Genomic DNA, 15873 nt, shown 5'->3' with positions numbered 1-15873 from the left:
TCTGCTGAAATAATCAACTCAACAACTGGCAACAACTAATAACATGTTGTTGTGTTGATGAGGATTGTTGCTTCAGCTTCTTCACTGGCATTTCAAATTGTCCACTTTAATATATGTGGCTCCATCGCAAATCAAATGTTTCATTGTTTCGACTGAATTACGTCGGTACTACTGGCACCGATGTAAATGTTAAATCAATCAGAGAATACTTTAGATAAAGAGAGAGAGAGAGAGAGAGAGAGAGAGAGAGAGAGAGAGAGAGAGAGAGAGAGAGAGAGAGAGAGCAAGACCACAGCTCCACAAAAGCAGACACCCAGGGAACCATGCACAGCTCCACCATGTTCACTTTAAAGTGTTCATTTGGGTCTTTAAAACATGTTTGGATCTTTGCTATTTCAGTTCTTACCGACTGTCAGTAATTTACTGCTTCTCGCTGTGTCATTCTTGCTGCTCGCAGCCAACAGAGTTGTGCAAAACCAGGCTTGTCCCACCATCTGCTCTGACCCTGCATACATTGTCTAAATTTCCACATTGTTGTTGTTTTTACCCAGTCGGAGTTAACACGCGTGTGTGTATGTGTGAGTGTGTGTGCGTGTGTCTTTCTATTTGAAGGAAAAACCAAGGTTGGAATTTTTTTTGTTATATAGAGAGGGTAAAGCACAGGAAAAGAAAGGTACAGTTAGGTACCGGTACCGAATTCCGGGTCTCCATTCAAATTGGAACATTACCCAAACCTAGTCTGTAACAAAAGCTACCACCTCTCATTGGGATAGCAGGCTCATTGGGTTATTACACTAAACATGTTTTTTGTGATTGTTTGACATGTCTGCATCAGTAACGGTTTACCTTGGGGAGGCCCACTGACTCCATAGCTCTGAGCCACTGCACTGTGTTGTCAGTGTGTCTGAAGTGCAGCCCCTTGCTCTGGAGATGAAAATGAGAAAAAAAGGCAACATTATTAAAAGGAACTGCAAAGAGATGCTTGGAAAACGTCCCACTACTGACAATGATAAAGGGTTTGTTATATGATTATATACAATATATAATAATAATTACATAAAGCAATCGTATCATCAATGAATGTAAAACACACCCAAAACATTTGATCTGGCTCACTTACAACCGACATCCCCCTGCTGAATAACCAAACTGATTACAACATCTGATAGGTATCATTTAAAATTCAAGGAGGAAAAAATAAGCTCAAAGTAAGGCTATTTCTGAAAAGCAAAGCTGTGTGTTACATTAAGTCCGAACCCTGGTCTGCCCCCACTCCCTTTCTAATGTAAAACTGTCATGAAATGCCTGAAAGATCTGGAAACAGCTTGATGAAAAATACAAATGTAGTAGGACCTTACCTAAAGAGGGAAGCTTGAAATGTTTTGAATGCAAAATGATGGAGACTTGCCTTATAGCGGGCCTGATCTCTGTCATAGATCCTTTTCTCCGACACCATCTTGGGGGCAAAGAAATTGGCGAGTTTTCCCAGATACACGCCATTCCTCAGCCCTTCTTCCAATTCTGTGGTAGCAGGTAGGTCCTCCTCTAGGCAGGCCTCCATCCACCTGAAAGTACACACACATCGACCTCAGGCCAGGCAAATGATTTTCATAATCATCTCTAATCAGCTAATGTCAAAATATATGTATTTTCATTAGGTTGTACAGTTATCATTGTCTAAGAAACTAAAATCCCCAGAGCATTAAGATGTCATGCTCAGTTTATTGACTCCTTTCTAATAATTCACACCATGTGATGCTATTCATTAAAAAACACCCTCTCCGGTGTGTTTACCTTGGCACCTGAGATCTTAGCCTGGCTTTCATTAAATTGGCACCAGTCATTCAGTATTTATTCATTACACACTGAGGCTTTTGCTGCTACAGTTAACTGACAGGTTTTTGGTTAAACAACGTGACAAATGTGTTGCTGAGATAACTGTATTGTTACAGGCAACACTAACACTGTTCCCAACCTGCTTTGGGAAGGGGGCTGTGGAAAGAATCGCAGTGTGACACCATGTGAAGGTACAATTTCAGGTTAATGATGATTAAATTAAGCAAATAATCAATTAAGCTAGAGTCTTAACTGATCAATGGCAAAGGTTAATGAGTTTCACTTCAACAATGTAAGTAGAAGTGAATCTCAGACGTTTGAAAAAATTAAAACTGAACAGAGAGTATTCAGTTTACGTTGAATCCTGTTGACCATCTTTCTGGCTGATGTTATGTCCCTTTGGGAGGTTGAATCGTGACTTCAGACCTGCAGCCTGTGCCAGTCGATTCCCTGAGATCTTAGCAAAAATACATTCCTAAGAGCTAGTGAATGATTTGTGAGCACTGTGAATCATCATGGTCTGAAAATCTGTTACACATTATCTGACTGCCTGGAAGTGCTACACCGTATTTATTACTTCGGTCACACCTCAGCCCTGATTGATACACAATGAAATGACAAAAAGTGTCGCTCGTCATTTCACAGTTGAGTATAGCTTTTGTAAAGGTTTGCAGTGCTCGTTGATATAGTTTGTTTTCATTTCAATTATGAGTTTCATTAGTACCAGAAACTCCTGTTTACTTTGAGCCTTAAAGCAATAAAGTGTACCTTCCCACATGCAGGCCCACGGACTCCATGTTTGTGTTAATTAAGGACAAGTGGGTGCTACGGATACACTTTCCCAAAATAAGTGTCAGCACATTAAGGATAACCACAACACATCATGTACCATCAATATAAACCCAGTGAGGGGAGTGGGTGTGGCACTTTAAAGGATAAAGCATGTGCGAAACCAGGTACGTCAGCTGATGCAAGAAGAAACCCTACACCATACTTCAGTGTTTTGTAAAATGGACACTAAAAAAAATGGCTAGCAGCGTGTTTTTCCTTTGTCAAACGTCATTTGCCCCAGAGATTACAGAAGAGGCGGGCAAAGCCAACAGTAAAGCAGATATGAAGCAATTCAAAGGCGACCAAAATGAAACATCCTGTAATTCTCTGGGTTTGAACAATGTTGGAAACATTTTGGATAATACAGGAACACACGTCATAACATAGATCTAGTCCTTTTTTAAGACATTTTTTACAGGTTAGGGATCAAAGAAAGTTCAAGACATTATTACATATGTCTCCGGCACTTCACCACAGATTGAAACCTGGTTATTGGTTAAACATAATACCAGTAATTCAAGGATGATTTTCTTAGTCAATTACTGGTATGGTTAAGATTACCAGGTACATGCTCTTCTCCCAAATCTAATTACCAAGACTGATGTTGAGTAGGCATTTCTGGACATGGTATCAAACAGATGCTATTGTGGCATCACCATTATGATGCATCAATTAAACTACAACAACCACACAATGTTGCCTGACAGGAAAAGCCCATTTGTGGATGAATGACTTCAAAAACGGATACAGACACAGGGTCCTCTCTCTCATACACTCTTTGTGCAGCTATCCTTATAAGGACTTCCCATTGACTTCCAGTCGATGGAAACAGGCTAACCAAAACCCTTATCCTTAACCATGAACCATTCACCTTAACCTATAACCGCATTCACATGATACCCCTATCGTTAATTAGGACCTCGGAAAATGTGTCCTCATTAGGCCCGGGCATTGGTCACCATGAGGTCTACTGGTCCTGACAAGGTCAGTGTTTATGCTGAAAAAGGTCCTAAAGAAGTGACACACACACACACACACACACACACACACAGATGATTGGACAGAAAAAAAAGGGAAAAAAACATACCTGTCTAAAAAAGAAAGCAAAAACATTGTGGGCGGGAATATGAAAACATAGTCAAAAGTAACATCCTGCATGGGCAACAGAACTTCACTTCCTGTACTTAAAACAATGCAGGGGGAATTTGTCTCCTGAAGCAAGACAGGGTATAGTCCTGTTTACAACCCTCTACAGCAGGCCTTCCTGTCATTGTCCAATCTGTGGCCCACCGGGCCACAACACAGCTCTCTGGACTGCAGGACTTAAATTTTGTCACATCTCAACACATATTTAGTAAACTACAGTCCTTTGTTTTTAGCTACAGTATTTCTGTCTACAAAGTTTCTTCTTGCGTCATCTAGCTTAGTCATGCTGGTCATGAGTTTGTATTTGTGCCTGTGCCTCCATGTGTGCAAAGAGAGAGACTTAGATTGTGTGCTGTGGGACAGGGTGTCTATAAAAATTAGGATAGTATCATTCACATCTCAACATAGCTCAGGAGTGGACCTGTATCTAAGCCAAACCAAAATGGTCAGCATCCAAAAAAGCTACTAGTGTAAACCAGCAACTGTTTACTCTCCAGTGAGGGTACAAAGTCTGGTTACAGTGTGTGTGTGTGTGTGTGTACTGACAACACCACCCACAAAGTTAATCTCAAAACATAGAAGACTTTGAACAATAAAGCATGTAAAGTTTTCTGGCTTCAAATGAAATATTCAAGTAGATCATATGTGACATTTTGACTTTGGACAGACCTAGATTTATTCCAGTAGTCTGTCTCTTATCACAGCAGACGTCGAGCTGTGTCACAGTAGATAAAGCAGAGGTATAACTTTTTGTTTTTATTTCTTAAGTCGAATCTTGATTAGCACCAGCATAAACTTCGGCTATTCATCATGGGGTTTATCAGACAATAATTCAAAAGTGTTCACACAGTAGCTAATTCAGACTCAACTAATAAAAACAGGTCTCCTAATAAAATAAACAATGACGTAAATATGGAGGAGAAACAAATTGTCAACCTTTGAACAGTCATGAATTCAATTACAAAATAGTGAATCAATTAAAATTCAAAAAGAATGAATAGCAAACTATATGTTTCTTCATTCATATGAATAAATAATAATTACAAACAAACATCAGTGTTCTTATGACCTGACCTGTTATACATGACAAACCTATGGATTTAAAAAAAATTAACAAAGAATTATATTTGCATGTCCAACAATACAATTTGAGCTCGGTAAATACAGTGGTGTTTTACAAACATTTGCCTGCCTGTGCATGGTCAAACATTTGTCACTACCAATGTTCTGGAGTTTGGGATTCAATCATTCCTTCTTATAAGATCATAACTCAGGTGTACGCCAGAGAGTTGCCTCCTCAAGGCTACCTGGTTTCAGTGACTGCTGACTCCTGACCCCAGAGAGCAGGACCTTATCCCATGCTCTCTGTGGACAACAGCTTCATTAGACTTCTGTCTTAATCCTAATCGAATGTGACACCTCTCCCGGAATAGAGGCTCCATTGCACAATTACCAGGAGTGAGGGAGAAGTCAGTGGCACTGGGGTGGTGTAACAGAAAGCCACAAAGTAAAAGTGTCTGTACGAGAGTAAAATAGTTGCCATTTTGTGGTTTACCATAGTGTCTCACTAAAGCAACTGTTCTCTAAACTGTAAAGTAAACAGCTCAGCTCTTCCACTAAACTTTTAGCAGCAAACGGCTCCAAGACAAATGTGTCATAATCTAGGTGTGGCCCAGTTACTGAATGATGTATGACTGAATCTGTGCTTAGTCTAGCCTGACTGCCCTTGTAGACCCGTATTATCCCGTGACATAAGCAGATGATGTAGGCTATTCAAACAGTCTTTACAAAGTCAAAGTGCATGTTTGGTTGTCAAACAGTAATCTTGTTGAAACACCACTAAACTACAGCTTGCTAAAATGGATTCGAACATAAATATTCCATTTTGGGAATAATCTCTTCATGACAGGGAGGGGCTGTCACAGATCACTGTGTTAAAATAGGCTAGGTCACACTTCCTGTTCTTGTCTGTTCAAGTGGATTGGCTGCTCTACAAGACAGGAAGTGGTTTCGTTGAAGCAGGTTTTAGTTTTGCTCAGGCACCTTGACTCTTCATCAGATTCATGTTGTCTTTAGAATTACTATTGAAAAAGATTGTGGAAATGAGAGCACGCTACCAGGAAAAAAAAATCCACTTCCCATACTCAAAATATATCAAAAAACTTTCTAGATTGTTATTTGATTCATTCAACAATTAATGACTTTAAAAGGTTGAGTGTGTAAGATTTAAGTGAAAGAGATCTATTGGCAGAAATTGAATATAAAATAATCCTAATGATAATTTCACTAATGTGTTTCATCTCAGTTGTCTGGTTTATTGTTTTCTTTACCCTCAAATGAGCTCTTAATATCTAAATATACTTTATATTTACTTCAGGAGCGGGTCCTCTCTACGGAGGCCACCATGTTTTTTAAAGCAGCCCAGACTGGACAAACTAAACACTTTTGGAGTTTTTATGACAACTGAATGCCAGAGGTTCTCTCTCATGTTTGGAAGGAGAGGATGAGATAGGGGGTTTTCAGCTGCAACAAGCAACTTCACCCCTAGATGTCGCTAAATTCTACACACTGAACCTTTAAGAGCGTGATGGAAAGAGAGTCACTCACAGTCAGCACCTCCCGTGTTCACACACGATGCTTATAGCTCCGTGTCATCTCATTACAGCTCCATACTACTACAAACATTTTTAATGACACACTGCTCTGTTCCCTTATCTATCCACATTCCCCTCACTTTCGCTACATCACTTAATTTCTCAAACACGTCCTGCTGCTTTATTATTTGCATAACAAAGTGCAAACGCAAACTTGTACTGTGAAACTGTTCTAGATAATCAAACATGAAAGAAACCATGGAGTGCTTGACTCAAAAAACACACCCATATTCCAAGGAGCTCCGAGATGTGACAGAGTAAACAACCTAAAGGAAAGTGGTTGGCTTTAGTCAGCAGTTGCCATTAAGCTGCTCTTATCTGCAAGGTTTTTTTCCCTTCATCCCTCCCTCCCGCCATCCTGCCAGCTCCTTGTGTTGCCTCACTTCTTACCTTTTGGCCTCTTCCAGGTGACACAGGTACTCATAGGCGATATTCTGTCGTCTCCTCTCATCCATCTCCTCTGCTGACAGCCTCTCATCATCCTGAATGGCTGAAAGAAAATCATCAAAATGTTATATCATGTAATTATTTTTTCCAAATGCTAATAAATTGTGCTTAATAAATTACGGTGAAATATAAAAAAATATATATATACCTCCACCAAGGAGGGTTTGGGTATGACTGAGGAAAATGCTCAATACATTTTAGTGAAGAGCTGGACCATGTTTTTTTTTTAGCATTGCTAGGTAGAGCTTTACAACATTTCCATTGATTTCTCAGAAAAATATTTGTGAATGAATGAAAAACTTCCGACATATTTAAAAGGGTTGGTATTGATGAGTGTGTGCAATTTTATATGGATCCAAATACAGATCTGGCAGAGGTATACACTCTACTGAGGGCAATCCTAGTTTTCAGAAGAGATCAGATCCCAGGAAAAGATCACTTCAATAAGAGGATTAGCCAGTGCAGGTTTAAGAATCAGATATATACAGTAGGTTATCTTTGACATAACAGCTTATTTATCTACTGTAAAAATTCACATTTTAATTATTCTCAAAATAATTTGGTCATTAGAAGCGGAAGTATGCAAATTGTTAAATTATTTAGCTGATGCTTAGCAGTAGGATTCTTACTGGTACATATATAAAAGGATAAATTGACAGGTTAAAAGCAGAAAAATTCATCTATCTGAGCTTTGATGAAACAGAGCTTTAGTTTCATCTTGTTAAAGAGTGCACAGAACAACACAAAAAAAAAATCAGGCTAAGAGGATATTTACTGTTATAAAGGGGACCTAATTGATTTTGTAAGACTTTGATAACCCCTCAGACATTATCCTCTAACACACGCTCCACTGAGCCCCTTTATGTGGGAAAAGAAAAGCTCATGTCGTAGTGGCCTTAATGGGGTGTCTAAGTAACTTCTGCTGAGAGTTGACCTTTACCTGCGGCTTAATGAGATCCAAGCCCCCCCCTCAAAATACTTCTTACCCCACTCTAACCTAATCCAATCAAATCTCATTTCTGGCTGAGTGAAGGAACAATGTCTGCTCAGTTTCAAAAACAGAACTTTATCAAACTGGACCAAGAGCATTGTCTTGAGTTCAACTACAGACCAGCAGCTGACGTTGGGGTTTTTACTTTTAAGGATAGGATCTCAAATATCATTGAATAATGCGCATACTGCAAAGATTCATGCAAAAACACAACAGAGTCAATTTATCTTTTGTCCACATGCGACATGAATTTTAAGTGTTTGAAAACACTTTGAGTCTCCGGGGCATAAAAACCAATATGTAAATGACAGTGTTTCAAATATGAAAGTCGGGCCCTCCAGACACTTGGAAGACCCCACACGATTAGTATGGAGGAATGTTGTGTTTTTTTCTGTTGTTTTATTACGTGTGAAGAAGGAGTCACAAGTTACTTCAACTGCATTGGATCTGGCTGCAACACTGTTTACCTCTGAGACTCCAAAAGTCGTGTGGACTCAAACACGTCAGCCGCCCCTCCATCGGCACAGTGGTTAGTAGATAATGAGTGGATTTAAATTTTTCGGGGAACTATCCCTTTAAGTGAAACTGGTTAAACCCGTTTATTGATCAGCTTAAACAATATAATCCCAGTGCTGCAAGGGTAGATTTAGAGTTGGAGCCCTGTAATGCTGAACTATGCTTCAATTACTTAGTGAAGCCATGTCATTTGTAGCATGTTACGCCTGCAAATCCTTTATCGCACTTATTGTTTTTGCAGTGCAGCATCGAAAATGATTTCTCTCAGGAACATATATTCTGTTCATGAAGTCTCTGTGGGGCTTTAAAGCTCTCAAGCTCTCTCCATTTAACTCTGTCTATTCATCAGGCACCTGCATCCGTTCACAAGCTCTCAATACAGGCTTGACACACTCAGTTGGCAGTTTATTAGGTACACCCAGATAAAACTAATGCAGCAGTCCTGCAGCAAATCCTACGTTCATGAAGGTTACAATTTTTCATCTCTACTGAAATTGTTTTAGAGAGAAGTTGTTACCACTGTGCGATCACTTCTGAGGATGGAGTTTGTGTTGTAGCTGAACTGCACTGCATTGCATTAGGCCTGGCTCTTAATTAGCGTACCCTCACTAATATACTGAGTATGTGTTGGAAAACACTACAGAAAAAAACAGTGTTTCAATTGATGCCTCCAAAATGAGGATTAAATGGAATCAACAGTTTAAGCAGAAATGAAACATTACAGCTGTAATGAACGTAGGGTACCTTAGAGATGTGGTGGAGCGAAAGATGGGCAGCATGAATGTGCAGCTGACAAATCTAGGTCTAAGTCTTAGTATGGTGGCGTCCCTGTGAAAGTACACACACAAAAAGTGTCCCTCACCCCCCATGAGCTCTGTATCCGGCCATCCGACCACATCAGCCCAGCTGTGCGGCGGTTACAAATCTGTATGAATGAACATTGATCTCAGAGGCCAGAGCCTACCCAGTGCAGCCATTACACACTACCTCTGCTGACACACACACACACACACACACACACACACACACACACACACACACACACACACACACACACACACACACACACACACACACACACACACACACACACACACACACACACACACACACACACACACACACACACACACACACACACTTCCTGGAGTCGCTTTTCTGCACACTTGAACTGAGCCTTATATTTAACCCTCAGGATGCATTTATTGTCTTTTGTTTGTCATGAACCAGAGCTACAGGCTCTATGATTATGACTCACTGTTTGTCTTTTAGCTACCCAGCTTTCTGAGGAGGCCAACTGGGAAAAACAAACTGAGGCTTTTATAAGGCTGCACATAAGGGGCAGCAAATGAAAGAGTCCATCTTTTAGTTGTGTCTCTACAATGAGTGAAGTCAAAGGCAGAAGGACTCCACTGATGACATCATTGACTGGCGTTATCTCTCAGAAGTTGTACCTTGCACCCAGATGTGGTCAAGTGACAGGATATCTCCAGTGCAACTTTACCTAGTGAAGCATTGTGCACACGTAGAGCATTTACTTGTTTTATAAATCGCTCAGGTACATTCCTGGCATACTAATGGACCCAGGTTATAGATTTCTCCACAGCAGCAGCCAAATCCCAAGTTAATGGTTAACCTATGAGAAAATGCCAAATGTGTAGAGAGGCTGATAGGCCACCATTAAATAAATAGATGATAAAACACTCTGAGTGCACTTCAAGTGAAAAGGTGCAGTTCAATGAGGGTCGGGAGTTTTCAACATCTTTACCCTGGAACCAAAACTAAACTATCTCCTAATTTTAATTTAACAAACAGTGAAGTGAATTATTAAACTGTGACCTTTTCAAGTTATAGTTTGTAAACTCTCATTCGCGTCAGACCACGTTGAACGTCACTTTTCTGCCACACCTACAGAAGGCGCCCCGCTGCTGCTCAGCTGGAGCTCAACCACCTGTTGCTGATCAAACCTCCCGGTGAAGGCACCACAAACTCCCGCTAGCCTGTTGAAGGCTCCCCGTGACTGTTACCGCCGCGTTAGCCGAATAAAACCCCGCGCTACTTACTTCCATAGCGAGGCTTTTGTACAGTGGCGGTTTCTTCATGGTGCATCCTGCCTCGTTTCCTCCTCCACTCGTGTGAACTCGTCTGAACTGGAGCGCGCTTCAGCCCACGAGCAAACTAACGTTACAGCCCGCAGAGCGCCGCGCCTCCTCCCCGGCCGAGTCGATGAGCACGAAATGACAGAAAGTGTCCTTCTCAGGAGTCACATGTGGAAACAAGCCGACTGTCACTGGCAGACCACCCCCATGCTGCGCGTTCTCTCCTCAGGCTCTGCTCCCCCGCGGCTCCTCGGGCTCCTTATCTGAGGTGAAATGACTGACGGGACAGGACCTCGACTTTTAGCACCTTGCGCCATCTGCTGGTCAAAAAGGTGGAATACAGGGCTCTCACTGCGAAGGGACGACCACCTCCAGGGCCGCTGCTAGCCATTTGGGTGCCCTAGGCGTAATTGCTTATTGTTACCCCAACAGTCACACATTACATTACATTACATTTCATTTAGCTGACGCTTTTATCCAAAGGGACTTACAATAAGTGCATTCAACCCTGAGGGTGCAAACCCAGAACAAGAATCAAGAAAGTACCATTTCTTCAAAAATAAAGCAAAACTACAAGGTGCTATAAGTAAGTGCCATTTAGGTGCTATACTTAATTGTTAGTTTCAAAATTGTATTCAAGGTATAGTCGGAAGAGGTATGTTTTTAGTTTGCGGCGGAAGATGTGTAAACTTTCTGATGTCCGGATGTCGATGGGGAGCTCAATCCACCATTTAGGTGCCTGGACAGCAAACAGTCGTGATTTTGATGAGTGTTTAGCTTGGAGTGAGGGAGTAACAAGCCGATTGGCCGAAGCAGAGCGGAATCAACGGACTAGGGTGTAACGTTTGATCGTGTCCTGGATGTAGACTGGACCTGATCCGTTCACAGCACGGTACGCAAGTACTAATGTTTTGAAACGGCTGCGGTCAGCCACTGGTAGCCAGTGAAGGGAGGGGAGGTGCGGACCATATACAAGACTACTTATATGCTGTTTCTCAATTTCGGAAGCCAGGTTTGTAGACCAATTACGTCCCAGTTCGAAAGGCTCCTCCAAATGTGTCCTTCCACCCCCCTTTACAAGTGGAATGCAAACAAGAGGAAAGAGTGAAAAGGCAAACAATGAGACACAATTAAAAGCAACTTAATGATCACACAACAATAGAGCACAGTATGAGAAAAGCAACAAGATAAAATACAATAAAATGATTAATATAGACGGTATAATCAGAAGTAGGAGAAAGCCCACCTGTACAGATGTGTCTGTTAGAGAGATTTAGAAGAGGATAAGAAGTTTGCCAGAAAGATCTCCTCAGGGAGATTGTTTCAAAGACATAAAAGTCACCTCTGGTCCGAAGCCTTTGTCTAAGTCCAGAATGGGCCTTAGGAAATCAGAAATAAAAACTTAAAATCAATCCTGAACTGTACTTAATAAAAATTAAATTAAATATTATCTGAGGTTTCTATGTATTTTTACCCTGTTAAAAGGGTTTTTAGTAGTTTTTCCTTACTCTTGCTGAGGGTTAAGGACAGAGGATGTCACACCCTGTTAAAGCCCTATGAGACGAATTGTAATTTGTGAATATGGGCTATACAAATACAATTTGATTGATTGATTGATTACATACAGTAAATTAAATACAAATAAATTTGATTAACCAACGTGTATTCTGAAAAATATAGTCTTAGACCAACAACCTTAGCAACAGCAAATCAAGTTTTAAGATATTTGTAACAATTGTAATTAAAGTCGTAATTAAAATTCTTTTAATTATTGAAATATATATTGGAATAATAGGCACATGTATACAATAATATAAATATATATGTGTATTTTTTTTATATTACAGTTTTTCTCCATTGCTTTGGGTCATTTCACGAAACCGAAATGACATTCTCAAAACAACACGTGCAAACCTCCAAACCACTGGGAACTTGTTCACAACAGATTGGAATATCTCATTCCTTTAATCAAATTGCAATTGTATTAGCACATCCTTGCAATGACAAGTACAATTTCCAACAGCTTGCACAAATTTCAAATGATTCAGCACACCTTTACAAACGGTTAGGTACAATTGCCTTCAGTTAGCCCAATTACCAATTGAATATATCTTGCTGGTGAAAACTGACTGTCGCTTCTCAGTCAAGTGGTTGTTCTCTGCAGAACATGTTGGCATAATTTCATTGTTTACATCATCACCTGCACAATAGTTCACTCTACTGTCAAAATCGTACAGGCACATAATACCATGAAAAACATCATGGTATATACTGTAATAAGGATATCTTTGATCATCGGCTTAATTTTTAGGTGCAACTAGAACTTTAGTAATCAAGGTTGAGCTTCACACATCTGATCACCAATCACACAGTAAGTTTATAGTTTTTCTCCATTGCTTTGGCTCATATCACGAAACAGAAATGACATTCTCAGAGCTCTAAGTGCAATTGGCAAAATAGCCCATATGGTTCAGCACAACTACATGATCACCTTCAAAAGGTCATATCTCAGTATGGCAAATTTGAGTTTTGATGTGCTTATTGTTTGACAGTATATTGTGCTGTACACATTTTCTGTTACTGTAAGCACGATGTATGGCAATTACTGTAACAATTTCCATGGCAGTATGAGTTCAATAAACATATTTTATGTGAAACCTTGAATTAATCTTTTTTCTGTTTGATACACATAATATTCTGGAAAGAAAACATCTACTGTAACCATTCAGTGACCATTCAAGGACTGAGCCAAGATTGAAATGTGCACATGAGGGATATTTCTATGGTCCACTGCCATACTGACAAAACATCTAAACATTTTGACCTGTAGTGTTTAAACAATGCCAAAGGGACTTTTCATTTTGGGGGCACTGACTATTTGTATGAGAGAAGGATTTAGTTTTGACTGATGAGTTTGCTGTTTTGGGAGAGATATGACCTTTTGCAGGTGTGCTATGGAGTTTTGCTGAACCATCTATGTTATTTTGAGAGATGAGCCACAGCAATCGAGAAGGAAATTTTCATTTTGGGGGCATTGACTATTTATATGAGAAAATGATTTGGTTTTGAAACTTGAGTTAACTGTTTTGGGTGAGATATGACCTTTTGAAGGTGATCTATGTAGTTGTGCTGAACCATATGGGCTATTTTGCCATTTGCACTTAGAGCTCTGAAAATGTCATTTCTGTTTCGTGAAATGATCCAAAGCAATGGAGAAAAACTGTAAAGATGCTATACCAAGTACTCTAACAATGTCAATAGTTTATTTCAGACACTAGATGGCAGCATTACTTTGAGATTATGTTTGAAGGAACACAACTTTATTGAAAGTGTTTCTCTGCATGTATTTACACTTAGTAACCTATTACACAGGGGGGTGTCCCTTATTATATTTTCACACATATCAATGATGATAGATACAATTTTGGAAACACAATACTGCAGCACAACTGTTGCATAAACTCTAACATGACCATACAATTGACACAATATTTTTCTACAACAGTTTCAGCAAAACTGAATTACCTTCGTGAAGATAGACTTTATTTAACAGTTGTCTTATATTACACTGTTTAATTGCAATAGTTGTATTCACACCAAATAGGTTGACTAATGTAAGTAGTGAACAAAAGGAAATGAAATTAGGACTCCATCTTGCTCAAATGTCTTCAAACAAGTGCAGTAATGTAATGTGTAAAAATAACAGAAGCACAGCATTGCTTTGCTAGAGAACATAGCTTTTATTGTATATATATTTTTGTATATATGCAGCACAGTCTGTAATCCCTGCCTTTCCAGTTTTAAACATTATTCACAGAGCATCATTTGGCAAATATTTCTTCACATCTTTCCACACTTACAGATTTCTGAACACACAGCTCAGTCATCCTATGACTGGCATACAATAAAACACACAACTGTATTCTCCACATACACTTAATTACCTCCATAAAATGGATCAACAGAGTGATACATTCACATTTTCTTCAACAAAACTCTTAATATTGCCATCATCTTCTGCCAGAAGAAGTTTACAGTAAGAACGCAAAGTTGACCACAAAATAATGGAAGTTTTCTTACATACATGCAAGTTGGTGCACACACACGCGCACACACACACAAAGTAGCAGGTGAGAAGGGACTTAAGCCAAGGACACACAGAGATGTACAACAGAGATACAGGAGATGGATTTATCGCTTGGACAGAGCAGGAGACACAATCGATCAGGGATTTTATACACATTTAACCCAGAACTTCACCAATATCAGCTTTGATATGTACATAATATTTATACTCGTGCATCCACACACACACATACAGGATTAGCTTTCTCATTCTTACACACACTCGCATAAACAGACATAAATACAGTACATAGAGAAAGAAAAACCCCAAATACCTCAAACATAACAAGTAACATGAATTCTCCCCAGTATACCGTAACACAAAAGGGAGACCAGCCGAGAAACATACAGATCAGTACTTCACTGCAGTGACGCTGGGCGAAAGTCATTGCTTTTGACATCAGTGCATTCATTTAATATATGTATTTCATACTTTAGTTTAAAAAATATTTAAATCATATGGTCAAAAATATCTATCGCACAATAGCAGCACACCTCATTATGTGTTTCCAACTGAAAATCGGTGAAAACAATAGGTTTATGGAAATTGATGCACGTGTACAGTACCAGTTTGGAAGCCTTTTTTCTTTTCTTTTTTGAAATAGTCTCGAGAGCCGTTTGCAGATCAAGAAACTACCTCTATGCTGCAATAACACAGAAACACGGGAGAACTATATTCAGCTATTAGCCACAGAAAATACAACCCGCAAGGACAAAATAAACAAGACTGCAAGAACCTCAACAGTCTCAACTGTTTAAATATATTTGATTGCTAAATATTTAGAGGTATTTAAACACGTCACCCCCTTTGATATTCTCAAAGATGAATTGAGGCTCCAATGTTGAAAGACAGGACACATCAGGTCAAGGTAGATCATGTTTTTCAATTGTTCGATTATGGCAAGTTCAAAAAAAAGTTTTCCCCTATTTAAAAATCGAATTAATCATCAAGATTTGTGTTTGTTCACAACAGCTATTGAAATAGATTTTGGGCCGATTTTTCCCCAGATGATTTGAATAAGACACAAAATAATAAAAAAGCCAATGTTTCCTTAGGAGACACTTTCCTCATGGGCGGCACAAAGAGGCCCTGATTGATATTTACATTATACTTTATAGTCTTGCATTGGTAACTTACACCAACTGATCATATTATCATACCCTGTCACTAGTCGTAGCAACAGTTTTTTTTCTTCATGAGAGGAGGAGGTTTTTCCCACAGAAATAA

At 39.5% G+C, this 15873-nt stretch overlaps 1 protein-coding gene across 1 annotated transcript in view; it reads right to left on the bottom strand.

The window, feature by feature from the left end:
* iqgap2 (IQ motif containing GTPase activating protein 2) overlaps positions 1–10778 on the bottom strand; it is a 31879-nt gene extending 21101 nt beyond the window's left edge. Inside the window, exons 1-4 of the mRNA XM_053421246.1 lie at positions 10485–10778; positions 6858–6957; positions 1409–1565; positions 847–924 (exon numbers count right to left, since the gene is read on the bottom strand). Coding sequence (XP_053277221.1) covers positions 847–924; positions 1409–1565; positions 6858–6957; positions 10485–10530 — 381 coding nt within the window. The 5' untranslated portion in view covers positions 10531–10778. The remainder of the gene's footprint in view (positions 1–846; positions 925–1408; positions 1566–6857; positions 6958–10484) is intronic.
* Positions 10779–15873: the final 5095 nt, after the last annotated feature.

Source organism: Pleuronectes platessa, chromosome 4, assembly GCF_947347685.1.
Source record: "Pleuronectes platessa chromosome 4, fPlePla1.1, whole genome shotgun sequence".
In the NCBI taxonomy this organism is placed as follows: Eukaryota; Metazoa; Chordata; class Actinopteri; order Pleuronectiformes; family Pleuronectidae; genus Pleuronectes; species Pleuronectes platessa.
This window is presented reverse-complemented; position numbering and strand designations above follow the sequence as displayed.